Source organism: Pan troglodytes, chromosome 4, assembly GCF_028858775.2.
Source record: "Pan troglodytes isolate AG18354 chromosome 4, NHGRI_mPanTro3-v2.0_pri, whole genome shotgun sequence".
Classification (NCBI taxonomy): domain Eukaryota; kingdom Metazoa; phylum Chordata; class Mammalia; order Primates; family Hominidae; genus Pan; species Pan troglodytes.
Genome location: NC_072402.2, coordinates 140,926,724 through 140,954,707, shown reverse-complemented (window position 1 = coordinate 140,954,707; position 27,984 = coordinate 140,926,724). Strand labels below are relative to the sequence as shown.

The 27,984-nt window shown below is 45.6% G+C and overlaps 1 protein-coding gene and 1 long non-coding RNA gene across 28 annotated transcripts in view; one reads left to right on the top strand and one right to left on the bottom strand.

Moving 5' to 3' along the window:
- Nucleotides 1–9,253: 9,253 nt before the first annotated feature.
- ARHGAP26 (Rho GTPase activating protein 26) overlaps nucleotides 9,254–27,984 on the bottom strand; it is a 458,375-nt gene continuing 439,644 nt past the window's right edge. For 12 of the 27 annotated variants that reach the window (XR_010157341.1, XR_010157344.1, XR_010157348.1 and 9 more), the window contains 2 exons: nucleotides 24,166–24,257; nucleotides 21,867–22,068 (listed from right to left, as the gene is read on the bottom strand). Coding sequence is in view for 18 of the 27 variants with exons in the window: in XM_016953982.2 (XP_016809471.1) it covers nucleotides 21,974–22,068; nucleotides 24,166–24,257 (187 nt within the window). In the remaining 9 variants the exon portion in view is untranslated. Of the gene's footprint in view, nucleotides 15,893–21,866; nucleotides 22,069–24,165; nucleotides 24,258–27,984 lie in introns of those variants that run through there. The other 15 variants (XR_008548285.2, XR_010157343.1, XR_010157347.1 and 12 more) reach the window with 2 other exon arrangements.
- On the top strand, nucleotides 19,853–23,774 carry LOC129144109 (uncharacterized). The gene is made up of 3 exons (XR_010157351.1): nucleotides 19,853–20,498; nucleotides 21,912–22,179; nucleotides 22,287–23,774. It is a non-coding gene; the product is annotated as an uncharacterized LOC129144109 (long non-coding RNA).

Genomic DNA, 27,984 nt, shown 5'->3' with positions numbered 1-27,984 from the left:
CTAAGGACAGCTTCCCTCAAAGGTCAAACTCACAGGAGCAAAAATCTGATTGGCCTGCATCATGTGTTTAAGCCAGACCACTGGCATTTTGATGGCCTCTGGCTTGGGTGTTGTATTAATTCTTGCACTGCTGTAAATGAATACCTGAGACTGAGTAATTTATAAAGAAAAGAGGTTTAATTAGCTCAAGGTTCCACAGGCTGTATAGGAAGCATGATGGCTGCTAGGCAGGCCTTAGGAAACTTTCTATCATGGCGGAAGGTGAGGGAGAAGCAGGCACATCTGACAAGGCCAGAACAGGAGAAGAGAGAGAGATGGGAGGTGCTACATGTTTTTAAACAACCAGATCTCATGAGAACTCATTCACTATACAGACCAAGGGGGGATGATGCTAAACCATTCATGAGAATTCCACACCCATGATCTAACCACCTCCCACGAGGCCCCTCCTCCAACATTGGGGATTACAGTTCAATGTGAAATTTGGGCAGGGACACAGATCCGGACCCTATCAGGTGTCTACTCGTGTCTAGTCCTTTTGGCCATGGCCAGGGAAACAAGTGGGGAGAAATGGATGACACCTGATATGTAGGGTTCTCCTTTACAGTGGTAATGGGCAGAACCCATAGAGCCCCAGGTGACTCCCAAGACTGGCAGGCTGAATGCAGTAATGGCTCTGCAACAATTTAGGAAACATCAAGACATTGCCAACTCCTTCCACAAATTGAAAAAAACAATCCATATTGTGATACTATATTATTGACTTGAGGGCAATGAACTTTATAAAGCACATTAATAGATGTCATTTAATCCATACAGCCTTAGAAGGGAAGTGTTCTTATGTCCATTTTAAAGATGAGTAAACTGATACTCAAAGAAGAGGAGCGATTACCTCAAGATCCCATAGAATCACACTTGATGTCAGGTTCTCTGTCTCCTCACAGAGGAGCAGACAATCAAGTGGGACAGAGGGCTGGTGCAGAAATCACCCCTGAGTTTATCTAGAGCTCAGGATTTCTATTGTAAGTGACAGAACCCAATTCAGATTGCTTTGAGCAAAATGAGAATTTATTGGCTGATGTAGTGGAAAAGCTCAGGTGCATCTGGCCCAATGGCATGGGTGCTGCTATTCTTTGTCTCTCTCAGCACTGCTCTTAAGCCACCCAGATCTCAGGCAGCCTCCTTCATTGAGGGGAAAAGATAGCCACCAGCAGTCCTCATGGCTCCAAATCTAGCAGACCAAGTCTCTCACCACTACCTCTCTAAAAAATCTAGAATATTGATTCTCCCTGGACTTACTTAGATCTTAGGTTCATTCCTGAATCAACCAATCACTCTAGTTCAGTGGACTTGATGATCTCATAGGCCAGACTGGGTTCATAAATAAATCATTGTTGCCACCTAAACCCATGGGATCTGAGGGGTAGGGGGGGACCTCCGTGAAGGAAAACAGGTGCTGTTACCAGAAGAAAGAGTAATGGATGCTACACAGGCAAAAACAACAGATATTTCCTTGTGGTGGGAGAAGTGGAGGGCATGTGAACCTCAGGAACACAAGTGGGAGACAGTTCCTAGCCTTGGGTGTGGATACAAGTAAGGACCCAATAAATATAGAATGAATGAATGGATAGATGGATGTTGCTTCAGACGGTTGTGATATGATGAAGAGTCGGTGCTTCTGGGACATGAGTTGCATGCAGGGGCATTGGAGAAGAGGTTGGGGCCATACTGGGAAAAACCTTGAATGCTATGCTAAGGAGCAAGGATTCTCTCTCTCTTTTTTTTTCCCTCTTTTGTTCCCTCCTTCCTTCCTTTCCAGGACACAAGGAGCTTCTGAAATTTTTTGATCAGAGGTGTGCCATGATCAAAATTTGGAGCAGAAAAAAATCCCTTGAACATTTTGAAGTGCTGTACTTAAGTGAATGTATTATCTCTTGTGGGCCAGGAGTGCCCTCCTTGCCAGTGAAGGTGTTCCTGCAAGATTTGGAATCCCTGGCTGGGAGCGGTGGCTCACGCCTGTAATCCCAGCACTTTGGGAGGCCGAGGCGGATGGATCACGAGATCAGGAGTTCGAGACCAGCCTAACCAACATGGTGAAATCCCATCTCTACTAAAAATACAAAAATTAGTCGGGTGTGGTGGTGCGTGCCTGTAATTCCAGCTCCTTAGGAGGCTGAGGTGGGAGAATTGCTTGAACTGGGACCTGGGAGGCGGAGGTTGCAGTGAGCCGAGATCATGCCATCGCACTCCAGCCTGAGCAACAGCGCGAGACTTTGTATCAAAAAAAAAAAAAAAAAAAAAAAAAGGAAAAGAAAAAAGATTTGGAATCCCTTTATCTGGCAGTCCTTGAAACAAGAAAAATGTGAGCACGGCATGGAGGAAGAGCAGCAGCAGGGTATCTGAGATTAGACATACCTACCCCCTTTCAGGGCCTCCAACGAAGCTGTCCCACCCCAGTGAAGGTGAAGGTCTGAACTGGGTGCCCCCAGAGTGTCTCAGACTCATGCTTGTGGGATGGTTGAACAGGTTTGGGTGCGGCCTCCAAGGTGTGTGAACATCTTTCTGAACTGAGGAGCACTTTATGCCATCCAATTCCATGTCATGATCTGGGCATGATTTATTGCCATTCTTTATTACAACTGACTGAGGGGTCCTTTGTAAGAATTCCAGGGTGAAATGTCTTAACACTGATGCACCCCTGGGATGGGCCAAATCATCAAGTGACGACTTGAATCAACTGTGGTTGGGAAAGTATTTGCAGAGGCCTCTGTATGACACAATTCCGCCCTATTCTTATGAGATCCAGTCATGGCTTTTCCTGGCCCAGAATGGAGAACGAAAGTCAGTATTCTAAAAATAAGCTTTGCTTCCAGAGTGGAGGAAGGCATAAAGTCTTTTCTTTCTGTTTTTCTTAATTATTTTTTAGACTGTCTCACTTTGTAGCTTAGCTGGAGTGCAATGACATGATCACGGCTCACTGTATCCTCGACTTCCTGGGCTCAAGGGATACTCCTGCCTCAGCTTCTCAAGAAGCTGGGACTACAGGCATGTGCCACTGTGCTCGGCTAATTTTTACATTTTTTTGCAGAGATGGAGGTCTCACCATCTTGCCCAGGCTGGTCTCAAACACTTAAGCTCAAGCAGTACTCCCACCTCAGCCTCCCAAAGTGTTGGGATTACAGGCATGAGCCACAGCACCTGGCCTAGATTTTTCTTTTAGTGAAATCATTCCAGGATTGATCAAAGTGGGACACTGTTTGTCCATTTTATATTGTAATGAATATTTCACATCTTCTGCTTGCTATCTGAAACAACTTTTCTGAGAGGTACACTATTCAAATCTCAGTAAATAGTCAACATAAAGTATAGGAGCCTTTATACTGGGCCTCTAAATGAAGACAAGTGGCAGACAGTGTTCATGCTGAGGAGACATTGAGGCTGGGGGAAAGAGCACTTACTATTCTTTCCCGATAGGATGAATTCCTCTGCTGTGTCCTGTATACCATTCCCCAGGACAAAGCCCTGGCACTGGGGACTTAACTAGGCCCTGTGCCCATTCCTGAATCAATCAATCACTTTGGCTGGGTAGATGTGATGATCTCATAGGCCAGAGCAGGGTCACAGGTTCACGGTTGGATCATGGGTTGATGCCAGCTCACCCAAACCCATGGAACCCAAGGTGAGGGGAGAGGCAGGGTGGCTCCCCAAAGGAAAACAGAGGTGCTGTTACCAGAAAGATGGGTACTGGATGCCAAGCAGACAAAACAAAAGATATTCCCTTGGGGTGAAAGAAGTGAAGGACGTTTGGGGAGTGGAGCTTCTGAGATCGTTCCCAGAGTGAGAATAGTACGGGAATTAAGAGTGTCAAGAGTATGGGAGTTAAGCGTTAAGCTCTAGTGTCAGCCCACTGGGGTTGATTCTCTGCTCTGTTATTTATTAACTCTGTGACTTTGAACAAGTTGCCCAATCTAATGTTTGGCTTCTTCATCTACAAAATAGGGTAACAACAGCACCTATTTCATGAGCTGATTTGAGAATTAAATGAGACTAATGTAGAGCAATTAGTACAATGCCCATAACACGGAAGTGCTCCATCAATGAGACAGACTTCATCACTGGCCTCTTAACATGCAACAGTTTAGCCCCCTTCAGGGAGTGTAGGAGACTTGAGTGAGAGTCTTGCTCGGTAAGCCCACCTTAGTTGACTCCCACTATTCCTGTGCCCTACAGATACTCACCCATCATCTGCTTTGAGTCTTCACGCTCTCTCTGCTAGCTCTGACTTCTTTAAATCTCATTAGGCTCAAGAGGGGGTTCAAATGCCATGAAAATGATCTATTTTTAAGCATTAGCAGATCGGGTTAGAAACACACTGGTTCTCCCAGAAGAAGACACACGCTCATGGGATTTCCCTGGCAATCCCACAGAGCCTGAAGGTCTGTTGTCAGCAGCTGGATCGGGGTGGAGAAAGGAGCCATTTTCACATCGTTACTTTTTTTTTTTTTTTTTTTGAGCTGGAGTCTGGGTCTGTTGCCCAGGCTGGAGCGCAGTGGCGCAATCTCGGCTCACTGCAAGCTCTGCCTCCTGGGTTCACACCATTCTCCGGCCTCAGCCTCCCAAGTAGCTGGGACTATAGGCGCCTGCCACCACGCCCGGCTAATTCTTTGTATTTTTAGTAGAGACGGGGTTTCACCATGTTAGTCAGGATGGTCTCCATCTCCTGACCTCATGATCCGCCCGCCTCAGCCTCCCAAAGTGCTGGGATTACAGTCGTGAGCCACCGTGTCCGGCCTCACATTGTTAAATTTTTTAAAAATTTCACATTACATATTTCCAGCCAGCAAAGCACGGCTGGGCCCTCTGTGGGGGCTGCCTCCATGCCACATCCCCAAAGATGAAGTGACTGGCCAACACTTGCAGCTGGAGTCCCCGGGGCTGCCCAGGGAATGAGGAGTATCTGCACAGAGCTCAAGAAATGGGGAACTATTTACCCAAGATGAGTAAGCAGAGGGCTCCTAGAAGGAAAGGAAATTTTTAATCCAAACATTTCCTGCTCTTATTCCTGCCACTGGAAAACCAAAGCTGAGTGTGTGCCAGAGATTGTGCTTTCTGAAGGGCTCACTGCTGAGAAGGGCAAAATGAGGTTGTCAACATGGGTTCTGCAAAGGGAGGAGGCTGATGTGGGGGATGGAAGAACCAAATCAAAACCAGAAGGAAAAACTGCCACGAAATTTTAAAGTGATCACGTGTGATGTGATTATGTTTATGCATTTATGTAAAATGATGTGTGTGTATCTATAAATAAATTCAGAAGTTTTAAAAGGTCATATGGTCTCAGCACATTGGGAGGCTGAGGCAGGCAGATTGCCTGAGGTCAGGAGTTCGAGACCAGCCTGGCCAACATGGTGAAACACTGTCTCTACTGAAAATAAATAAATAAATAAATAAAATACAAAAATTAGCTGGGCATGGTGGCTTGCACCTGTAATGCCAACTACTCAGGAGGCTGAGGCAGGAGAATTGCTGGAATCGAGGAGGTGGAGGCTGCAGTGAGCTGGAATCACACCACTGCACTCTAGCCTGGGCAACAGAGTGAGACTCCATCTCAAAAAAAAAAAAAAAAAAAAAAAAAAGTCATATGGGCTGTAGAAGCAGAGAGACCTGTGTTTGAACTTTAGGTTCACCACCACCTGGCTTGTGTGACCTCCCTGATCCTCAGTTTTCTCATCTATGATTATAGATGATTATAGAACTTCATTCAAATGTCTTGGGGATTCAGTGATTAATATAGTACAGCGTTAGGTACCTAGTTAAATGTTAGCTAATATTGTCAGTCATTGAGAGAAAACAGAGCCTAAAGGCTAACAGGCGGGGTGGGTAAGGGTGACTAGAGTTTTCAATTCTCCAGAAAGCCCTGACTCCTCATGTTTCAGTCACATTGAAATCATACCTAACCACCCAGCCACCTCTCTCTCTCTGCTCTTTCTCCCCACTCCCACCTTCCCCATTTCTCTCTCTCCCCCCTTCATTCTTGATCCTTGCTGCCCTTCTGCTTGGGACATTTCTCCATTTGCCTAAGTGGGAAACTCTTCTCTATCTTTCAAGGTCCATCTTGAATGCCACCTCTTCCGTGAAACTCTGGTTCCTATTTCCCAGTAGGAAGGATGCCTCTTCCTCATCGCACTGCACTACCTGCCACACACTGCTAGTATGGTCATACCACATGGCAAACGCTGTTCCTTGTATATTTCCCTATGGCAGAAGCCAATTTTGAGTTCCCTGAAGACAGAGATCATGTCTTACACTTCCTGGTTGTAGCAGCTCCGGCATGGAAGAGGTGGTCAATAACTGATTGCTGAATGGAAGCATAAAAAATTGAGGGTGATTGCTCTCAATGGGCCATGGCCAGTTACTCCCCACTGTAAGGAAAAACAGAACGGAAATGGACTTAAGCTGCCACATGGGAAACTTCAGTCAGACCCAAAGAATTCCCTCAGTGAGAGTGTTACATATCAGACCAAACTCCTGTGGGACAGCGTGGAATTTCCGTGAAGGGACTTTACAAAGGAATACTTCTTTTATGTTTGGGGGTGATTCTGATGTGGTTTTGCTTGAAGGCAGGCCCTTTTCACATAAGGTTCATGAAACAACCCCTAAGTAACCCAGATGACAGCACAGGGTCTCTGGCTCTTGGTCAGCTGCTTCTCCAGATGGTTTCTTGTGCCCAGCACCAGCCAAGGAGGCTGGGAAAGAATGTGGCTGTGTGTGCCTGAGTGGAGGGTGGGAGGTCTTCCTCCCGCAAGCTCCAATCCCAGTGTGTGAGCAAACGGTGCGTTTTGCCAAGGGTCACAAAGTTACCCTGTGTTCAAGTACCCAAGTGTAATAACATGCAATTTCTTTCTTCCAACTATAACTGTAGAGTAAAACAGGGAGGAGGAACTGCCTTCTAGTGCAGTGCTTTTCCCACTTTTTTTTCCCCTTGGTCAGCCCACCCAGGGGCTATGAGCACCTGCTGCGTGCCAGCCCTGGGCTGGGTACTGGGCAGAGATGAACAAGACCTGGTCTCTGTCCTAACTGAGCTGTTTATTAAGAGCAAGATGGGCCTCAAACATTTGATGACAAATCATGAATTAATTATAGGTAGAAAGTACATGAGGGAGAAAAATGGTGTGATAGGAGAAAAGGTGTAACAGAAAGATGGCCATCCTCTACGGCCATAATTTCAACTTGCTCATCACAGGTGAGGCAAGCATGACTACTCCATTTCTTTGTCATGAAGATTCAGAAAAGGTAGAAAAACAGTTAATAATTCTTTCCAATAATCTACCCCCACCCACAAATCCCAAAAGGACATCCAGCCACAGTGTCAGAACAAATATTTCAAGTTTACGGTGGGCACAAGACCTGGAGGGTAAGATGTGATTTGGCACCTAAAGAAAGAACCCATGGACTCACGTTTTTACTAATTTGCTGGTTGGCCTGGGGAAGGCATCAAAGCTACCTGGCTTTCAGCTAATAGGAAGTTGCAGCAGGCTTCATGGAGCCAATGACGTAAGAGACGTGACAGATTTACAGTGCGACACGAGTTGCTAAGTGCTGTGGGATACAGAGGGTCTCCGTGTTAATCATTTCAAATTAAAACCTTCTGGCTTTGGTCCTCACTGTCTGATGTTGACTGGGTACCGCAGGGTGGCTTTCTGAAGGATGCATCCCGGCATGGGCATGCCCCTTCCCTGCGGATGGTTATGCAAAGCTCCTCCATGTGACAAACCTCACCCACCCCGAGCAGTTACCATGGAGGTTAGAGCCTCCCTTGGCTGCTGTGCAGGCTGCAGTCAGCCAATACTGACTAACCCCGCATAGTTAATTAGTGGCAGCTTAGCTTGGTGCTATTAAAAGCAGGGCAAGCCAATGACACTGACACATTCAGGTAGGAGAGAAGTGTGGTATCTGAGTGGAGGTTGAGAAAGAACTGAGAAAATAAGAAATTAGAGCCATGACTTAATTCTCATGAGCAAGCGTGTTTGGGGTCTGAGAAAATCTCTCATCACACTCACTCTCTAACATTTACCTAATTTCAACTGTCAATCAAATCCACTTCTAACCCAGGTGCTCTTAGGACTAATCATGCAGTCAGAACTGAGTGAAAAACACCAAGCAAAACCACAGGACGTGACAGTTTGCGCTCTGCTCTGAGTGGCTGTTAAAAGCAAAACAAAATTAAAACCTTCTGCTAGGAAGGCATGAAAGTTGAAGTGATTGGGAAATCTATTGGAAAGGCCAAGGACAAAGATAAAATACACACCACGTATTTCATTCTCTCCACGAAGGATCAGACATAGATGTACACCATACTCAGAAAGCCTCGCCTAGTTACAGGATGACCCACACATGTGGGAGGTTTTGGGTGCTGGGGGAGTTTTCCAGAGGAGGCTGTCAACTCAGTGAGGGCAGCAGCTGCTGCCAGCCTGTGCTGTTCACAGGGGTAAACGAGTGCCCTAAGTGGCAAATGAGGACAAGCAGACAGCTCACATGTGACCCACGCATTTAAATAGCCCCCCTCCCCTTAGAACCAGGACCAAGGGAGCTTCACATCCCTTCCTCCTCTCCCAGGGCAAGCATCTGAAGCCAGAAGCCTCACCCTCAGTCCCCAGAGCGCTGGCTTCCCCATGCCCCCTCCACTGAGCACATCAGGGAGTCCTCTGTGCTTGTGGCAGAAGCTGGGAGCTCACTGGAAGCCTGGGTCCCAGGCTGCCACTCAGAATGTATCTGGAAGGGACATGATGAATGCGAAGACTCAGTGATCTGGCTTGGCCTGGGACAGCATGCAACAAGCTCTAAACAGCAGACTTACAAACCAGCTGTGCTGGGGGCATTGCCTGTGTTCTGGCTCTGATGATTCCATCCTTGCGTTCATGAGGTTTCAGAAAATAGGTGATTAGAAAGTCAAATTTAGGAAGAATAAAACAATATGTATTCTAAGAGAAGAACGTTAGAAATGTGAAGTGGACTATGACTCTTTGGGCTCAATTGTTTAATATGCCTGAGGAGCAAATTCTCAAGTTTCCTAGCATCTGACCTCTTCCTAAATGGAAAGCAAAGCTTCTCAGAGCTCATCAGAAATAAGCACGGTGGTTGTCACCAAAAACTGCAGGAGCCGAGACTTGTGACCTTTGATCATCGTCTATATATGCTTATTTGAAGCCATATTAAAGCATGTATTGAGTCAAACTCTATCAGAAACTCAAGAAAATACCACCAAATGGAAAAGTCATTTAATTCAAAAACCATACGTCCACTCATTTCATAGGGATTGTCACATAAACCAACCACATGTAAGAAAGCCAAGTTTCAGAGGCCTCTGAACAGAAATTTTGTTTTCTTTATAGATATATTTTGTGACACAAAAGCATTTTTTAAAAGCCTGAACATGGCAACAGGGCTACTAACAGGGACAAAGGTCTATTCTAGTCACAGATTACTTTCTAATTACAGCATTGGATTCTATGCACGAGTCAATAGTCAATACTGAAGTTTAGAACAGTGCGTTATTTTAAAAGAAAACATTAAAGTGCCATTTAATAAGTACTTTATTGATATTATATCACACAGCACTTTACAGTATACTCAAAGATAGCCTAAATTATGAATTAAACATGCAAATATTTTCTTTTCCAAAATGTGGACAAAATGTCTTTTAGAGTGCTTTTGAACACTAGCCTTAGCTACTAAGCATTCATGGGTTTGATCTTTTTTGCGACATGACTTTAAGTAAGTTAACAAAAAATGTAGCTGTAGACAGTAATTGTTTGATAAATACGAACAGTTTTAACATGGCACTGAATTTACATCTTTAATCATTTTAATAGGCCATCCAGAGCCTCTCTTGTGTCTCTAATTCTCGACCTCCGAGTCTTAAAGGCTGTAAAGGCTCAGAAAGTGCCAGCTCATGTGGGTCTCTATAAGTGTCTGTGTCTTCATAGATGTAAATATGTGCTGTATACACACACATACACACACACATAAATATACTTTAGAACCAACAGATGTGCATTGTCAGATACAAGGTTGATTCTGGCATCTGGATAACCAAGAAAGCTGCTTTTAGGTGTCTGGACAACTTTGTAGACATGGTTGATGTAGAACAGTATAGAATGTCTTAACCTCTCCAGGACTGCTCCAGGTAACTGACATTTTGTTTATCAATACTCTGGTTCTGACTAAAGTGAATTTTGACATGGACATGTCATGTCATGTCATACCCACACAAGGGTCTAGATCTATGCTTTGCTCTCTAAAGCATTCCACCTTGAGAGGCGTTTTCACTCTGTAATGTCTGGCACAACTTTTGTAAAAATATTAGCTGTGAAATTTTTCTGTGATCGCTTTTTTTTTTTTCTCCTCAGTAAACACAATATTTATCCTTCTAAAAAAGTATCCAAAGCTCCTTAGGATGGTTCACCTTTCTCTTTCTCTCTAGTCCTGGTGTTACTTTGCATCCAACACTTTTTCCTCTCAATAATACAGGTGCTTCCACTGGAAGACCACATTTCAGCAAGGACTGGCTCTGAATGACACCTGGATTCTATGGCCTTTCCCTCCACTTTGGGAAGCTCTTTAGTTAGACAGGTACTGTAGGCGGCAGGAGAAAAAAAGTTAATTATTACTTGTTGGAGTCTTGTCTCAGGCATGCTGTGGGGCTGTGCAAGATTCGCTGCTCTGCTGCTGTTGTCATTTTGATGCTACAATTACAGAGAGGCGGTTCAGCACCCAGCCGATCGGTGTGGCTGCCAAACACATTTGAACGTGACAAGATAAATTTGTTAGACACCAGCACAGGCTGGGTGAGAGGACATCCTGCTGACTTTATAAAGGGATGTGGGGCAGGGTTGTTGAGGTAAGTGATGATTGTCAAGTTTGCCAGAGATGACAGATAACTCCTTTGGCAGAACACCTAGGTCATTCCTTTTAAAGTCAGGTAGCTAAGAGGCTGTTTGGTTTCTGCAGTGCTGGCTACCTACTTGGGGAACATGGTTGCTCACAAAACATTCAGTACTTGGGCAAACTCTGGGTGCCATGGTGGCCACTGCTGTCTCCGGGAGTGCCATGTCCACAAAACTCAGCCATCCAGACTTGCTTTTGGGAGCAGAAGCCAGAGGATGACAGGTGCCAACAGACAGGCAGGGATCAGGTTATCTTTGGCTTCTTCTTTCTTTCTCCCCCTCAACTGTGAATGCTTTTGGAGCCTCTGTAAGCAAGACAGAGCTTTTACTGAGACAGCAGTTGCCATTTTCAGGTGATAGAAACTCAGGGGCTAGAAGGCCTTCCCTTTGAGCCGCAGGTATGGCACACACAACTCTGTAGCTCTGGGCAAGTGCCTTGGGATGCCCTTGTCACTAGTATGACTCTGTCCTGCTAATGCCAGTCTGTCAATACTTGACTGTTCATTCTCTCTCTTTGCCTCTCACCGAAAAGCACTCGGTGAGAGGAAATGAACTGATATTCAAAAAGACAGTTTGGTCTGACATAAGAAAACACATATTGGCCGTATAAATACTTCAGACATTAAGCTAAAGACTGGCTCCAATTCTAGGACACCAAGGCAGGCCACAATGCACAGGGTCCATCCCTATATATGTTTATTTTGAAAAACAGGAGAAAAGATCTTCTGTCTTGAGCAAGTCAGGGTTTTACTTGCCTGGGGGCAGGGATTTGAAACCAGCTGTCTTCTCCTGGCATGGCATTCTTTTTTTTTTTTTTTCCTTTGAGACGGAGTCTGGCTCTGTCACCCAGGCTGGAGTGCAGTGGCGTGATCTTGGCTCACTGCAATCTCTGCCTCCTGGGTTCATGCCATTCTCCTGCCTCAGCCTCCAGAGTAGCTGGGACTACAGGCGCCCGCCACCACGCCCGGCTAATTTTTTGTATTTTTAGTAAAGACGGGGTTTCACCGTCGTAGCCAGGATGGTCTCAATCTCCTGACCTCGTGATCCGCCCGCCTCGGCCTCCCAAAGTGCTGGGATTATAGGCGTGAGCCACTGCACCTGGCCATGGCATTCTTTAGCTACGAAATTTTGTTAGTAACCTGAAGGAAGAGTGAGAGGCTGACCTTAATACCCCTAAAAGATTCAGGCTATGGCTAAATGATCCCTGGGTCTTACAAAGGAAACTGGAGGCTACTGGGAAAGCTCAGGGATCCTGGGCCATGGTCTTCCACTCTGATAACCAATTCATTCTCCTCATCTACCCTAAAGTTTCCTGTTCACACAGAGAGAGTCAGAGGTAGGGGGCATGGATAGGGGAGAGAGTAAAATCTTTAGTCTTCAAGTTCCTTCCTACTCATTGGCTCATATTCTGAAGTTTATCCAGTTTTGTAGCTAATAGGAAGGAGGGGAGCCTGGCTGGGCAAAGGGAAACAGAGCAGCCATCTGTCAAGGGCACCGCACAGCCACAGGGAAGCTGGGGAGGGGGTACCTGAAAGATCCCATTGGCAGCAGCTCATGGGCACTGCACAGACACACGGAAGCTGGGGAGGGAGTTACCTAAAAGATCCCATTGGCAGCAGCTCTGTTTCTCCCGGTTTCAAATCAGAGCCAACTCAAGAGGGAGGGACATGCTTCCAAGCAGTGAAGCTGGGGCCAAGTGTCTACAGGGATGCTTCGTGAGGCACCCCCAAAGCAAGGATCTTGGCCTTCTGTTCCTCCACATGAGCTCCAGGTAAGTTTATGATGGGACAGATCACAACTTCAAACATCAAATGTGGTCGGCCGCAGCAGCTCACACCTGGAATCCCAGCACTTTGGGGGTCTGAAGTGGGCAGATCACTTGAGGTCAGGAGTTCGAGATCAGCCTGGCAAACATGGCAAAACCCCATCTTTACTAAAAATACAAAAAACTAGCTGGGTGTGATGGCTCATGCCTGTAGTCCCAGCTACTTGGGAGGCTGAGACAGGAGAATCACTTGAACCTGGGAGGTGGAGGTTGCAGTGAGCCAAGATTGCGCCACTGCACTCCAGCCTGGGCCACAGAGTGAGACTCCATCTCAAAAAACAAACAAAAACACAAATAAAAAACCTCATCAAATGTGTTAAAAACATGATGTTGGTCTCTCTTTGGGAAGCACAATAGTATGTGAATGCACATCCCCTGAGGCCCCCATTTCCCAAGGTCTTCTTGTCCTCAAGTTCACAGATCTAACCTACTAGTATACTCCCTTTCTTCTCGAGTTTTCCCCAATGGCTTTCTTGAGTTCTGTCTTGGTCCTGTCCATTCTTAATTCTTATTCCCTGATTCAATGGTAGTGTCTCGCTTGCTCCTGGGTGAGTTCCTGGAAAAGAGCTGTATAATCCTTGAGCTGATAAACTGAGTAGTGAATCACCATGACAAACCCCTGTTAACTTTAAAACCACCTGTAAAGCTATGATGGCACAATCTATACCCCTCCTGGAGTCTTCCTCTTCTTTTGGGATCACGGGAATTGGAGGTGAAAGGGAAGAGTTTTAAAATGTTTAGGAGAAGGGAAAGCAGCACCACATTGAGAACTGAACATTCTAAGAAGCTGGTTCTTTAAGAACTTACAGACGCACACAAAATTTGAAAACTAGCTTGTCCACATTTCTAAAGCCTCAGAAGATGTGGAGAAAAAGAAGTAAAGAGCACAGCAACTGACTCATCTCTTTCTGGCCTGATATCTTGGGGGTACCAAGAAATACACCTGAGAAGAAAGACAAAAACTCGAATGCCTGACCCCACTTATTTAAATCCTGAGCTTCATCTTACTACTAAGTAGGCATTCTTTGAAAAACTCATTGCCTGGAGATGCTCTTCCCATCTCCAAATCCAAAGCCCAAGGGATGCTTAAAAACACATAAAGACTGAACACCACTGATGTGTCGTGCCCACCAACAGGACAGCAGAGAGCAAGGCCATAGAAATGTCTTCTCTTTCCTTCAGGCCGAAGGGGGGACAGTGACCTTGACTCTCTTTAGCTTTGCCTCCCCTCTCTCCCTCTTAAACATACTTCTTCAGCATTCGAAGCCTAAGTGTGTGAGCAACTAGCTTAAAGAATATCAAATATAAAACTTTGCCATATAGTATTTCAAATCACTCTATTTACAAGTTTATCTTTTCAAAAAAAAAAAAAAAGTAAAAGATACAGTAATTCAACACAATTCAAGTTTTTCTTTTCTTCTTTAAAGTTCCCTAACAAGGAATTCCAGAAACAGGAAACACTCTGAAGCAACGCTGCCATCCAAGGGGCTCCTGGGGAGCTTGACGGTCCATCGGTTTGTAGTTTGTCTAGAGTCACCCTTGCAATGACATTCACATGTGGAAGATACGGATAACTCTGTTGTTTGCAGGCCAAGTGAATTTGAAATCTCCAGGTAGTACTTCCCCATCCAAGACAGTCTTCCACAAGATCCAGCCTCTTTTCACCAGCAAATTCCCTTTTTCAGAGGGTACTCATCCCACCCTCCAACCTTGGGTTTCTTCCTGAATCACAATGGCCTATATTAGTCTCAAGCCTTGAAAGACTGAGAAAGAATTCCCTTTTTCAGAGTGGCAGTGAACATAGATGTCCTTTTAAACTATAGGCCATACGGTTAGCCTAGGAATTAACCTTGAAAACCACCACAGCGCCAGTGTTCAGCAGCCCAGAGTAGGGCAAGGGGGCTGGCCAGTGGTGGGTTAGAGGCAGGCAAGGGTGGGAGCAGAGATGGGTGAATGGGAGGACATGGGGAAACCAGTCAGATGGCATCACCCATTGGGAGGCAGCATCTTACCCTTTAAAAAACAAACATCAGTTGCATGGAGGAACAGAAATATTAAGACTATGTAATTTAATCTCAAGAGGTTACTAGGGTGTGCTCCAAATATATCCCGATGCTGCTGAAATTCATCAGAAAGGGAACAGTTCCCAGCTACTATCCCATCTGCCTCAAGTAGACCACCCTAATTCCTTGATCCTGTGCTTCAAGTTGTTAGAAAACCATTCAAAAGAAGTGTACCAAAAAGGGGAGAGAAAAAAATGTGTCATGCAAAGAGGATGTGTTATTTTATTTTTTTGGTTTGGTTTTAGAGTAGGTTGGGTTGCCGTGGTTACTAGGCGATGGATGGCAGTCCTTGGTGGCAGAGAGGTTCCTAGCCTGGGAGGGAGAAACGCAGGGTGTGTGTGTTCCCGTGCATGAGAAGACTGGATTGTATCTCGTTGATGACAGGCCAACGGCTGCTTTAGAGATGGTGAGAGATTGGATCTTATATAAACAGTGTTTTAACCCTCTTCATCCTGCATGCAAACAGATCCAGCTGCCTGTAGCACTTTAAGTCTCAAGTACTGAGAGGTGGGGTAGAGAGAGTGCCTATTGTAAACAAAAGCAATGGATCCAGCCTGGATCTCAGCGCCAATTTCTTCACCCAGCCCCAGCAGGCTTAGCTACACAGTGTGCTCTCAGGGACTATTTCTATCTGACTTCCTCTTTCTGAAGGTTGGGCGTTTGGACCGTTGAAACAAAATGAGTGCCCCTATTCAGGGTACTCATGAGAAAACGGCTTTGCAAGTCTTCCTCTTAGTTATCAAATGGTCTCCTCTGCTGATTGACTTCTTTTCTTGCAGTACTGATGCATGTTGGCTGAGATGATCATGGAGATGAGTGACACCAGAGCTCACAGAAACATTCATGTTGACAGGTAGCAACAGAGTCAGTCACGCTGCATTTCTCAGTGGCAAAGAGAAATGGCCTCAACACTGGAATCAGCAGTTGTCATGGATACCATGTAAAGCTCAGCAGTTCTGCTGGGGCCCACGGTTAGAGGAACTCCACGTAATTCTCAGGGATGAGGCCAGTCTTTCCGTTCAGAGTCCCCTCCAACCAGCCAGGCTCCTGAGATGGGTGAACTGTACAGGAAGGGGAGAGAAAGCGAGAAGAGATGGCATTACAGATAGAGCAGGCAGCAGATGTGTGTGTGTGGGGTGTGTGTGTGTGTGTGTGTGTGTGTGTGTGTATGAAGGAAGCTTGGACAATGAGTACAATCACTTATTAAGTTACATCATTCTAGAAGTTTAAACCAAAGGTTCTGAACCTTTTGTGGAATATAAGCCTTCTGATGAAAGCTGTCCTGAACTTTCTTTACAATGAAAAAGGAAACAGACACAGACATACAAAATTTTGTGTACAATTTTAGGGGTTTCACGGATTTTCTGAAGCTCCTGGTTTAAACTACAAAGAAGTGACAGATTCCTACTCTTGTTAGAGGGCAACAGTTGTCCTGGCCCATCCATACATGTATCCATCCTTCCATCCTTCCATCCTTCCTTCCTGCCTGCCTGCCTTCCTTCCTTCCTTCCTTCCATCCATCCACCCATCCACCTGCCCAGTATCAACTATGTACTCAGTGCAGTGCCCATGGAAGACTGCTAAGAACTACTCTTTAAAGATATCCAGCTTCTAGAGGCTGGGCCTGGTGGTTCACGCCTGTAATGCCAGTACCTTGGGAGGCTGAGGCAGGTGAATTGCTTTAGCCCAGGAGTTTAAGAACAGCCTGGGCAACATGGCAAAACCTTGTCTCTACAAAATATACAAAAACTACCTAGGTTTGATGGAGCGTGTCTGTAGTCCCAGCTACTTGGAGGAGGGGGAGTGCCGAAGCGGCAGGATCGCTTGGGCTCAGCAGGTCGAGGCTGCAGTGAGCCGTGATTGCACCACTGCACTCCAGCCTGGGCGACAGAGCAAGACCCTGTCTCAATCAATCAATCCAACTTCTCGTCATCATCTTACTTTCCTTCAAATCCTTACCCCCTGCTTCTAATTTCCTTGCAAATTTTCTGGGTTTTTTTTTTTTTTTTTTTTTTGGTTGTTGTCATTTTGAATAGCCTTTGAATAGCCATTTCTCTGTTTCACTCACACCCTTTCTTAGTTTTCTTTCCTGTTCTCTAGATTTCCCCCTCCTCTATATACCAGTTTGAAAATTCTTCTCTTCCTCCCTCTATTGCCCTTTGATTTTTCAGTATCCAAAGAATATATATCTACTTTGGTGACATCATGATCCATCTCCATGGAAACCATTGTGATATTATAAAGATTATCTAAAATCCAGCTGAGTCTGCAAAGTAGTCAATAGCAGGAAGGAAGAGAGAAGGAATCATGGGACTAAGAGGTGGGGGATGTTCATGCTTGTCAACTGAAGATATACAGATCACTCTGCAGTGAGGCAGGACATTTAATGTGTTAGGAAAACTCCAATTTTCCAAGATTATTTGGAGAGAATAGATTTTCCCCTATTCCCTTCCTGGGCTAATTAAATGACTTCCTGAGCTTGTTTTAGAAAAGCATTTCCGCTCCGACACTGCTACAGAATTCTAGTTTCAGTTTGTAGGGAAAGATGCAAGAACAGAAACCAAAGGAGGCAAATGGGAGGCAGCAAAAGAATCGGCCTTGAGGCTTCCAGAAGATCAGTGTCAGTCAACTTTGGGTACACCTTGAGTGCCTCCTTAGGAAAAGACAAGGTTAAACATCTATTAGTTGGCCTCCACAGTTGGCCAATTTCAGATCACTAAGCTTCAGGAATAAACAGCAAGGATACTTTGGGTTCATGACAACCCACACAAGAGACAGTCTGGGAGAGAAGTGCCTTGGAAGAAGACACAACTTAAAAGCAACCTGGCCTCTCCAATGACCAAAGCTCTCCCATGCCACTCTTAAAGAACACCCATATACCCCTGCCCTCTGCCCATCCATCCAACCAAAGCTTCCAAGATCACTTCAGTTTCTGCACTTCATACTGGTGACAACAAGACTCTCTTCCCTTTACTGGGTTCTTGCAAATATGAAAGGAGCTGGTGTGGATAAAGCACTCGGCACAGAGCCAGGCACAGAGCAAATGCTCAGTACAGGCTAGTCAGTAGGAGACCCTGGATCGGGACTGCTCAGCAAGACCCCCTCCTAGTAGCGACCTAGTAAAACCAGATGGCCCTTACCACCCACCTAAGCTTCAGGAAAAATCAAATGTTTAGAATAAAATTAACAAATCAAACCCATTCTCCAAAATAAAAACGTAGAAAGAATAAAGCAGCCAGACTGAAAACAAAAAAACAAAAACCAGGCCCTCCCGCTTTACAGCAAAGCTCCAAGTTGAGTTATTACTCTACTGGATGCACTGAGTCCATCTCCTTCAGACCTTTCTCCTTTTCCTGGCTAGCTGTTCACCCATAGCACAGGTACTGGGGTGAAAACATTTACAATGCAATTTGAGGGCTAAGGGAAGAATTAGAGGGGACAAGAGAGGCCCTCCAAACTGGAGGCCAAAAGGTAGGTCACACGAGATGGCAGGAGATAACACAGCCTTTGGGTTGGACTGCTGACTCACTGAGGCTTCAAGCCAGGATTTATACTAAAGCACGTGCCAGACCATGTGCTTCGGAACCCTCAGGATGCTTATTCAAACTGCACATTCCTGGGCCCCATGGCAAATCAATTAAAGCAGAATCTCTGGGAATGGGACCCAGGAACCTGTATTTTCACTAGCTCACAGGAAGTTAGGAGCTATAACTTTTCTGTGCCCAAATGCCTCTGAGATAAAATGCAAATTGTCATTTACTAATAGAGGAGGGAGGCAGCACCAGTGCCCCCTTTCTTTCTGCTGTCTTCTGTTTCCATGTTAAGGCTTAGCTGAAGCCCCACTTCCTTTGTAAATACTACCATGGAACCCCTTCTACCTGCTCCCTCCTCCTCCAGACACCTAAAATGCTCATCGTACATTCCACATAGTATTCATGGGTCCTATTTATATGCTGTTCAAACGTGCTAAGCTTTGCTTCTCTATCTAGTTTTTCAGTGCGTTTTGGTTTGGATTATAGCACTTCCTGGCTCCACAACCTTCAGTAACTCCCTTCTGCCTCGTGAATTATAATGATACAAGCTAACACTTAGATGTGTTATGAAGCTGCTGTGTGCTTGGAGTTTTAGACATATTGATTCATTTGATCCTCAGGATCCCAGCTTGTATTATTATTATCTGTATTTTGCAGATGAGAAAATTAAGGCTTAGAGAGGTAAAATAATTTGTGCATGGTCATAATATTGGAACCAAAATTTGAACCCAGCTTGTTTGACTCCAGAGACCAACTCCCTTCCCACTGTATCAGGCCTCTATTTAACCAGAGGGTGTGACCCATGCTGATAAGGATGATAACATGTTGAGCACATGCCAGGTGGCAGACCCTTTGCGAATACGCACTTCACACCTGAGTTTCCTCCTTTCATGTTCAGAATGACTATGGAGTTGGTTCTGCTATTATCCTCACTTTACTGATGAAAAACTGTGGCTGTGAAAAGTTAAGCATCTTGGCCAAAATTAAATATTAATAGCTGGTAGACAATGAAAATGAATCAGAGACCAGGACATCTGATCCCAGAGTCTGTCGTCTTAACTACTACTGCTGTTGCCTAGCCCAATGCTCTGAACATCAAAGATGCTAAGTGCTTGTTGGGCTGAATGGCGCCAATGTGCAACGCTGAACTGCACCAGTGTCCAACATGCTATACAAACACAAAAGGTGTTGCCACAAGCTGCCTGAGTGGCTCTTCAGCTCAACAGCATATACTAAATATAAACTGCTGGGGACACGGGTGTGCTTCCTGCCAACCACTTTCTCTCGGCTCTACCCGTGTACACCATACATCCCTGTGTACACAACTCATGTCTTCTGCCCTCCTTTACTCACCATGGACAGGGAGCAAGTGTGTGACTAAGGTCTCTAATGGCTGACTGTCCCCAAAAGAAGTCTTAACTAAAAGAGGTGCAGACCCCTGGGTAATTAAAGTACATTCACTCATTTAACAAAGGTTTACTGAGCACCTACCACGTGCTAGACACCATGCTAGGTCCTTGCACATAGCACAGAACAAGCAGACAAGATTTTGCTGGGCAGGACAATCAAGCAATAAGCAAGCACATAATTTTAGGTAGTGGTAAAAGGAGAGAGAAAGACTAGAGCAGTGGGTAGTGCAAGTACAACGGCCCTGTGACGGGAAAAAGCTGGGTGTGATTTTACAACAGTGGTGTGCATCTATTTCTTAAAGGGCCTCATAGTGAGAGTGTCTCTCTCCTTAACTCTGCCACTGTAGTGCCACAGATAACACGCAGACACAAAGGCATGAGTGTCTGTGTTCCAGTAAAGCTTTATTTACAAAAACAGGTGGTGGGTTGGATTTGACTGGCAGGTCATAGTTTGCTGACCTTACTTGAGAACGTAAAGAGGCCTGCAAAGCTGCAGTATGTCAAGTGAGGGTGAGAGGAGGTCAGAGGGGTAGGAACTAGGCCCTAGGGGCCTTGTAAGTCATTCTCAGAGCAGTGGGAGGCCACTGATAGATTTTAAGCAGGAAATAACATGATGTGATTTTCATTTTCAAAGATGACTCTTGCTGCTATGTGAAGAAGGGGTTCTGGGAGCAAGAGTGGAAGCCAGTGACAAGATGTGTCAGGCAGCCAGTGGAAGTGCCCAGGTAAGAGGTGAAGGTGGCCTGGGCTTGGGCATGGCAGCGAAGATGGCTGGAGAAGCTGAAGGAGATCCCTGAGTGCCCTCCTGTTAACCCATTTCCTAGGCAGCTTGGGGGCTCCCCCATGAGGATGTTCTCCAGCAGCAAAGGAAATTTGGGACATGCCTGCTGTGTAGTGGCACTGTGTTAGGTACCATGGGAATGAACGGATCCAGCTCCTCTCAAATCTTATTAAAAGTATCCCTAGAACCCAATTTTAGTGACTGCCATGTGCATTTTCCAGGTATCACGAATCATGCTGCTTCAAGATGACTAACGTTCCTGAGAATATGAGCTATTTCTCTTTCCAGTTACTGTCTGAGGTGCTCTTGTTGAAATGGACAGTTTCCCAGTAGATTGGCCAGGGATGACACTGGAATTATTTCTAGGTATTGCACATCCATTTCCCACTGCACAAAGTCCATGAGCTGACAGCAGCAGCCACTCCAGAGTCACAGTAGGGGCCCCTGGAATCCAAAGGCTTCAAGATTAATCATTACGAAACAACAGACTTTCCCCTCCACGGGCCCCTCCCTTTTCCTCTTCCTTATTCATTCTTCTTAATCCTGAAACACACAAAAAGACACACATACACACACACACGTGCACTTTCTGATTGGTTTGATGATTTAATCTGACAACTACACAGCATACAAATTAAATAGCCTTTACCTCATATCCCCAGCAGTAAACTAACAAGAAATGGAACAAGGAAAACGACCCCCCACCCCACCCACCGCCTGACAGAATAATAGTGTTCTGTAATGCCTCATTTTCTCCTGTAGAAGTGAAGGAGTGGGGAGGAAGAGGGTCTGTGTAAGCATTTTCCTCTGGAAAAAAGACCTAATAACATATTTTGAGCTAACCCAATCGAGAAAGTGTACTAACATTTTGTCAGGTCCATTTTCTACTGCAACTCAGTCAACACTGAGAGGTGTTTTCTTTCAGGTTCAATTTGGCCTTTTGCTCCTCAGGGAATTTGAAAGGTCACTGGCAAGGCTGGTTAAAAACAAACCAGTGTCAGCGAACTCTGCCATGACTCCTAGAGACCACAGGAAGGCTTGGGTAAGGTCTCTCACTCATTCAACCAAACTTTCCTCCTGCTCTCAACAATACCTATAGGATTTATGATGATTACCATGTTGTATGCGGGAGCAGTTACAGAATTGTTAGGTGACAGGTGGCAGGTTGGATTTGACGGGCAGGTCATAGTTTGCCGACCTTACTTGAGAACATGAAGAAGGCCTATGAGGCTGTAGTATGTCAAGTGAGGGCGTGAGGTCAGAGGGGCAGGAACTGGGCCCTGCAGGGCCTTGTAAGTAATTCTCAGAGCAATGGGAGGCCACTGAAGGGCTTTAATGTCATTTCCGTTTTTCAAAGATCACTCTCGCTGCTCTGTAAAGAGGGGGTTATGGCGGCAAGAGCAGATGTGAGAAGATGTGTCAGACGGCCAGTGGAAGTGCCCAGGTGAGAGGTGGAGGTGCCCGGAGCTTCGGTGTGGCAGTGAAGATGGCTGTGGAAGCTGAAGGACACTCTGCTGGGGAAAAAAAGGACTTGGCAGTTAACAATCACCCAGGCTTCTCTTCCTTTTTCCCCCTTTATGCTTAACTATTGAAGCTACTGCAGAAAGACTTAAAAATGAAAGAAGGTAGGAACATAAAATGGTAAAATGGTGCAACTTCTTTGTGAAACAGTTCGGCATTTCCTCAAACACTTAAACACGGAATTAATATGACCCTGCAATCCCACTCCTAGGTATATCCCCAAGAGAACTGGAGACCTACGCCCTCACAAAAACCTACATACATGTTCACAGCAGCATTATTCAAGCAGCCAAAAAGAGGAAACAACGTGCCCATCTACTGATGAATAAGCTTACATAAAATGTGCTATATCCATACCATCGCACATAAAAAGGAAGAAGGTTCTGACATGCTACAATGTGGATGAACCTTGAAAACATTATGCAAACTAAAGAATTCAGTTTCAAAGATCACATACTGTATAATTCCATTTGTATGAAATGTCCGGAGCAGGCAAATCTAGAGAGACAAAGTAGAAGAGTGGTTGCCTCGGGCTGGATGGAAATGGGTTGTGGTAAGTGGGCCATGACTGCTAAAAGGTATGGGGTTTCTTTTGGGGGTGATGAAAATATTCTGGAATTATATAGTGGCAATGGTTGCACAACTCTGAATATACTAAAAACCATTGGATTGTACATTTTAAATGGGTAAATTGTATGTTGTATGGCTATCTTAATAAACCATTAAAAAATGGAAGAAGGCTGCACTCACCAAAAGGAATCACAAAGAAGACAGAAGCATATACATAACTTTTGATAGTTTAAAACAGTTCTGCCCCTGAGATCAGGAGTCCTTTGTGTTGTCAGAGGGAATGGTTGTTAGAAACATGATGATCTCTTGCCCATATGAGCAGTGAATTGGGACCTAGAGGACAGACCTTTAAGCCCTGGATTCACCTGTCAATGTAGGAATCTCTCAAATCCTGCTCTTCTATAGGCAGAAGCCCCTTCCTTGCTGACAAAGCAGGGGGCAGAAGCCCAAGCAACGCAGCCCATTCTGGTTTGTCTTCTGCAAGGGCCGTGTCATGTTACAGCAGGGCCAGGACTCCGCCGCCTGGGCCTGTGTGGGGGACACTCACCAGTGAAATGGCTTTGGACAGCCTTCAGCAGACCCACTGCACCTGCAGTCTGCTGGGGCCTGCAAGCCCCAGCTGTGGACAGGAGAGGTGGCTGGGCTGGCTGTTTGTGCATTTTGATTTATAAAGGGCCTAGATGAAAGTTAATGGAGCAAAGGTTTAAGGACAGTGCTTGAGGCTTTGAGAACGATAAAAGGGAATGCAGACTCAGACGCCCACATGCAGTTCTGGGGTAATCCCCCCCACTCCTGCTGACCCAGAAGGCCAAGGGTTGAGTGTGACCTGGGAGAGACCCTCATGCTCTGTGCCTTGTTCCCCCTTTTGTCTACCTGTACCTGATGGATATCTCTGCTATGCTGAATGCAGGGGCTGGGCACACACAATGGCAGCCCCTGTGGACATGACTACAGTCAAGGGCTGGTCCCCAGGAACTCATCTCTGCTCTGGCCTGGAATGTGTTTACAGATGCAGCCAGGACCCACGGAATCAGGTGCAGCACCCACTGCCCAGACAAAAGTGAGGAAAAACTGTCACTGTGAACTATGAGAGCATCAGGGCCTTTTTCGAAGATGGATACAATGATGATGATGGTTTTAATAATAAAAATATTAACTTAGTGAATGCTTAATACGTGTTGAGCACCATTTTAAACATGTGATGTGTATGATCTCTTAAAGCCACTTCCAGGTCCTGGGCTGGGTCTTTTGCAGGCACAATCTCATTTACAGTGGTAACAACTCAACATGGAGCTGATTACACTAGTCCACTCTTCACAATGTCTCCGGAAGTCCTGCTGCTGCTATTTTATTTTGGGAAAAGACACAGAAACCAACACACACAGACGCACACACACTTTTTTTCTTACCCATTGTATTGAGATTTTCCCTAGGGAGGAGCTTTGAAAATGCCAGTTATTTATGTGCTCCCCTTGCCCCCGCCCCCCGCCCATATCTTTGTGAGGGGATGAGAAACTCACCATTATCGAAGACCGTGCCTGCTGTGAACGAAAGTTCTGAGTCATGTTCAGCTTTGCAGGCATACAAGGCTTTTGCCTTCCGGAACGGTGTGCTGTGTGAAAACAGGAGTTTATTTAACATTTTTGAAAAAACCCTTAGAAAGCCCCAGACATTTCATCTCTCTTCTTCCCTTTCCCTGTAAGCTACCTAGTCCCCTCTCGTGGGAAGTGCCTGGCAAGGCAGCCAGATGGCAAGACCTGAGGTGGGAAAGCTGCAAAGATCACAGGAGAAAAATGAGAAATATTCAGAGAAAAGCCATAAGCTTCAAGAAACTACACTTTTTGTGGGGTCACCTTGTGCCATGTTAAAACTTTACCTGGGAGTTACAACAGCCAAACAGCAGGAGGGCAGGCTGGGCCCCATTTTTGGAGCGGGAGTGCCTTGGGGGAAGGGAGGGAAGCAGGGGCAGGAAAGAAGTTCCAAGCTGCTCTGGGGAACACACTCCCGACAGAACCTGTTGAAAGCTGGCAATGCTCAGTGAGTCAAAAAGAAGAAATTCCAGCAAAGCCAAGTTTCAGTTCCAGGCCACGGGCGGACATGAGCTCTCCCAGATGTTCCTGATTTCTTACTAGACTGGGTCTTGCTGGTGAGACAGGATTCCAGAGCTGGAGCTCTCCAACCCCCAGGGGAGGGAATAGACAAGGTGCATGAGGGCAATTACACATGTGTGTGCATGAGCACACACGTGCACCTGTATGGGGAGTGTGGGGAGGAGGAAGAAGGGAGAGGGGACATGAGGCATTTTTTTTGGTTTGTTTTTGCTTTTCTCATGTCCGTTGAATGTTTACAATCACTCTCACTGTGCATCCGAATCACCTGGGGAGCATTTAGAAAATGCAGATGTCTAGGTTCTACCCAGATGTGCAGATATTATACAGGCATCAGTAGTTTTTGCTTGTTTGTTTAGACGGAGTCTTGCTCTGTCGCCCAGGCTGGAGTGCAGTGGTGCGATCTCGGCTCACTGCAAGCTCCGCCTCCTGGGTTCACGCCATTCTCCTGCCTCAGCCTCCCGAGTAGCTGGGACTACAGGCGCCTGCTACCAAGCCCGGCTAATTTATTGTATTTTTAGTAGAGACAAGGTTTCACCGTGTTAGCCAGGATGGTCTCAATCTCCTGACCTCGTGATCCGCCTGCCTCAGCCTCCCAAAGTGCTGGGATTACAGGCGTGAGCCACCGCGCCCGGCCAGGCATCAGTATTTTAAAAAAGCTCTCCAAGTAATTCCAACGTGCAGTGAGGGTTGAGAACCACTGTTCTAGAGCAGAAGGTGGCAAACTTTTTCTGCAAAGGGCCGGGTGGTAAATATTTCAGGCTTTGTGAGCCACATGGTCTCCATCGTGCAGAGTGATCAGAGTAAATGGTTATCTCGAATTTATTGCTGGGCCATAGTTTACTGTTGTTCCCTCTGGTTTTCTAGGAGCCAAGAGATGATGGCCAGGTGGGAAAACATTGGGAAAGTGGGAGAAAATGAAGTGGGACCCCTGGGAACAAAGGAAAGAAGAGTCCTTAGTATTCACCAGCTCCAACAGGAAAACAGCTCTTCCTGGCTAATTATGATGACAGAATAAAGTTCAGGACAAGGGGCACTGTCTGTGAGCCAAAGAAACCAAGTCTATGTATTGGCCAGCAAGGACCAAACATCCTATGTGCAACTTTCCAGGGAGGAATATAAGAGGCTTTTTTTTTTTTTTTTTTTTTGAGAGGCTGGGAAGCAGACAGGAGGAGTGACTTGGCTGTGAAAAGTGCTAAAACAGATAAAAGACTATACTGACAGGCAAATGGAGCCTGTTATGACATTGACATTGAAGGTGAAAGGAGAATCCAGTTCACATTAGCCAGGGTCTCAGAGACCAGGTTTTGAGGCAGTATTTCTGCCTCTTGAGGACAGGGCAGAGCAGGTGGGTAAAAAGCAAAGAGACCAGGGAAGGGGGGACTAAAAGTAAGGGAAACAGCATCTGAGGAAAGGCTCCTCTGACTGGATTTTCACAAACATTATTTATTAACCTCACTAAACAAGGATAATGGGACAAAACAGGGGCAAGCTGGAAAACCAGCAGGGGTATTTGGCAGCCAGAAATAAAAGGGAGTGGTCCAGGTGCCCAAGATTATCATTCAAAAGGAGTAACATTCCATTGATATTAGGTTTGTGAAATTGAATAATGAAGTGGCAATAACATAGTACGTTAAAAAATAACAAACTAGGCACTGTGGCACATGCCTGTAATCCTAGCACTTTGGGAGGTGGAAGGATTGCTTGAGCCCAGGAATTTAAGACCAGACTGTAGAGACCTCCATCTCTACAAAAAAATAAAAAAAATTAGCCAGGCATGATGGGACACGTGTGGAGTCCAGGTTACTTGGGAGGCTGAGGCAGGAGGATCGCTTGAGCCCAGGAGGTGGAAGCCGCAGTGAGCTGAGATTGCACCACTGCACTCTAGTCAAATGAGACTCTGGCTCAAAAAAAAAAAAAAAAAGTAAGTAAGTAAATAAATAAATAAATAAGCAGGCCAAGAAAGGGCCTTGTTTTTTCCTCAAGTTGATAGGCAACCGACAGTCTATGGGAGGGCTTTTCCCTTGAGATCTCCCTCTACTGCCTTAGGATAGGCACAAAAATGGGAGAAATGACAGAAGAGGTGCTTTTAAAGGGGGCCATTCCTGTTGCCCAAGGAATAGGAATGGGTAGGGTTGCCAGATAAAATACAGGACACCTAGTTAGATTTGGATGGCAGAATAAACAATAAATATTTCTTTAGTATACGTTATGTCCCAAATATTGCATGGGACATACATATATGAAAAAATTTTTGTCGTTTATCTACCATCCAAATTTAACTGGGTCTGCTGTATTTTTATTTTATTTGCTAAATCTGGCAACCCTATCCAAAAAGTCTTATCTTCTTAAAAGCTTGTCAGCCCAACAAGTCAAGTGTCCCATAACTCCTTCTGAAAGGTCTTAAGCAGTTTGCTTTAGGTAGGGTTCCTACCAAAACAGACAAATCCTGTTGGCAGAGAGATTGTATTTGTAGGCTTTGGCTCTGATAAAAAATAAAAAATAAAAAATCTCCACCAGGCATCATTGGTTCTTTGGCTTCCTATTCTCCACAGTGCATCTCAAAACTGGATACAGAGGGCCTGGGGTAGTTTTCGGCTGCTCCTGTCACAGTGCCCTTCAGACCTCAGCTGGGCCTTTAAGGGCATGAACAAGTTTGGATCCTCCTGCTAGTTCCCTTTTAATTTTCGCCTCTGAGCATGGCACAAGGCCTGGAAAGCACTCACAGGAGTTTCCCTCAAATGCCCTTGCAAACCTTGCAAAATGATGACCATCATATGGCACTACAGGGAGGTGGGACCAGCTAGACTGGCAGGTGGAAAGGGGTTGATCATTTAGGCATAATTTCCAGGGACCCCTGGGCAAATGCAAGTTATGGGTTTGGGGCTATGGGCTTTTTTGGGGGAGGGGTGAGCAAGTGAAAGAAAAGGGAAATACGGAGGGAATGTGTCTCCAGCACCCTTTCTCTACTGTGCTGCAAAAGGCATCTTCATTCCTGACTTTGAACAAACAAGGTCTATAAATGGTTTGAAGAGGGGACAGTGATATGGTTTGGCTCTGTGTCCCCACCTGAATCTCATCTTGTAGCTCCCATCATTCCCGTGTTGTGGGAGAGACTCGGTGGGAGATGACTGAATCATTGGGGACGGTCTTTCCTGTACTGTTCTCATAATACTGAATGGGTCTCACGAGATCTGATGATTTTAAAAAACGGGAGTTTCCCTGCACAAA